General features: G+C 36.4%; 1 protein-coding gene across 4 annotated transcripts in view; it reads right to left on the reverse strand.

Moving 5' to 3' along the window:
• The window catches only part of LOC106460025 (matrix metalloproteinase-21-like), a 53,923-nt gene that overhangs the window by 18,569 nt on the left and 33,215 nt on the right, over positions 1-2,139 (reverse strand). For all 4 annotated transcript variants that reach the window (XM_022386633.1, XM_022386636.1, XM_022386632.1 and 1 more), the window contains 2 exons: positions 848-1,142; positions 278-579 (listed from right to left, as the gene is read on the reverse strand). In XM_022386633.1, coding sequence (XP_022242341.1) covers positions 278-579; positions 848-1,142 — 597 coding nt within the window. The remainder of the gene's footprint in view (positions 1-277; positions 580-847; positions 1,143-2,139) is intronic.

Below are 2,139 nucleotides of genomic sequence, written 5' to 3' on the forward strand. Positions count from 1 at the left end.
CAATTGTGTAGCTTTGTGCTTAATTACAAACAAACAAACTTTAATAATTCAACCAGACAGTGAAAAGTTAATTTTGATTTATCTTAACCCTATCACTACTCTCCTACTAAGGGCTTCTCATGAAAGAGAAGTTAACGATCAACAACTGAACATCTTTATAAATGTAAAAAACAAAACAAAAAACACATGTATAACATTGGAGGCCTAAAGCTGGATGTTTACGTACCGCTCTAGCTTCTCAGACATTTTTATCGTTAATTTTATCGATAGTACCAACCGTTGTAAAAGCTTGATTTTTTAAACCTGTCACAGTTGATCGTTTTTTTCTTCTCCGCTGTTGAATATTTTTTTGAAAGTCTTCATCTTCTTTCCTGTCCAGTTCACCATTTTCTATTTGTTTTATGTATTTTTTCAACCATCGTCGTCTTCTGGAGACCGTAGTTCCAGGGGCTGTCGGGATGAGAGCTTGGGGTTCGGCTTGTGGAGCTAAACCTATTTCATCAAGAATCTGGTCCCGCAAACTCGAATCTTGTACAATCTCTCTTTTGTTTCGGCTAATAGGTGGCGTGAGTATAGAATCTAAACAAATTAACGGAAATTATATATTTAATTAATCAATTCTCATATATTTATTATATTTGAAATCATGAGATTGAAATGACGAATGGGTAATTATTTTTAGATAATTATATGATTTTAACTGACGCTGAACACACAAATTTCACTTATTGATTTTATATGAAAGTATATATTATATATTACTGTTATTTGTCTCTTGCTGAATAAAATTATAAAAAAATAAAACTATGGTAACCGTAAAAAAATCTCCTTCGAAAATTATACTTACAGAGATCTTTCCGAATGTCCAGCGACTTAAAAGGGACGGCCGCCGACTCGTCGTCAGCATTGCCACAGCGAGATTCGCTCATAACCCGCATCGTTTCTGCGTCTAAACGACCCGTTTCCGGCATGTTGTATGTCCGTTGATAACGCCGGATAGCTTCCTCGATATCCGTCTCTGAGCAGGTCTGGCTCGAATGAGTTTCTTCGGCAAGAGCTTCGCTCACCTCTCCAAACCGAAACACAACATCCCGTTTCTCTCGTGATCCACAGCGGAGGTAACCGTAACGCGAGAGAACTTCCTGTAATAGAAAATGTCACCTTTGTATTCAATGTTGAATTTAGGGGAGAATTCCCCCCTGTGCAAAGTCCCCCTCTGAAGTACAATATTTTCCATTTTGTCGAATTTTAATTCTAATTCATTCCTCCAACTTCAACCCCCCCCCCCCCCCCCCCGGTGGAAAGGTCTGGATTCGACACTATAAAAACCTTAAAGATCACTGGCGGTTTTTAACGCTAAAAATCGGGCTCCGATACTATTAGGTGGTCACAGCATAGATACTGTAGTTTACTTAATATGCGCGGAAATTATTTTTCGCGGTTTTACAGTGAAACTTGTTTCGCGGGTTTTAAATTTCGCCGAAAAATGAAGTTGATAATGCACCCATTTTCCATTACATAAATTTAAAAAACTTTTTTAGGCATCATTCTGTTTTTCTAAGCAACATTTTTTCAAACTATAAGCCATTGCAATCACGCTGTGCAACTGAACTGACGTATTGGTAATCCACCTATTGAAAGCATTGAACTTGTCTAGACGTGTTACGGCAGGCGGCGCTGCAGGCACTTAACTTATTGTTTGCTCTTTCCGGATTACAAGTTACTCAAATGGCTTGGCGCGTATAAAACTACTTTCAATTTTTTTTTAACAATATCAAACAACGAACTAAACAGTAAATAATATTTGCTTGTAAATATCTGTTTGGGTTTCATTTATCACTCATAAAGGCTTTTTATATTGCTGGAACTATCGTTCGCGAAAATAGCGAAAGTTAATTCCACGCGAATAATAAGTAACCAACAGTAGCCATTTGTGTAGCTTTTGTGTTTAACAACAACAAAAGACACACATAATGTCATAATAAAAAAAAATTAAAGTTGGCATAGTTCTTAGTTAATATTCGAGTAAAACAAGGTAAAAAATGTAAAAACGTCCTGGAAAAAAAGTAACAAATGTATAGCTTTTAATGCCAGTAACAAACCATCTTGTACACATTTTCTGTCTTCTTCTTGACCTAT

Source organism: Limulus polyphemus, unplaced genomic scaffold, assembly GCF_000517525.1.
Source record: "Limulus polyphemus unplaced genomic scaffold, Limulus_polyphemus-2.1.2 Scaffold695, whole genome shotgun sequence".
Classification (NCBI taxonomy): domain Eukaryota; kingdom Metazoa; phylum Arthropoda; class Merostomata; order Xiphosura; family Limulidae; genus Limulus; species Limulus polyphemus.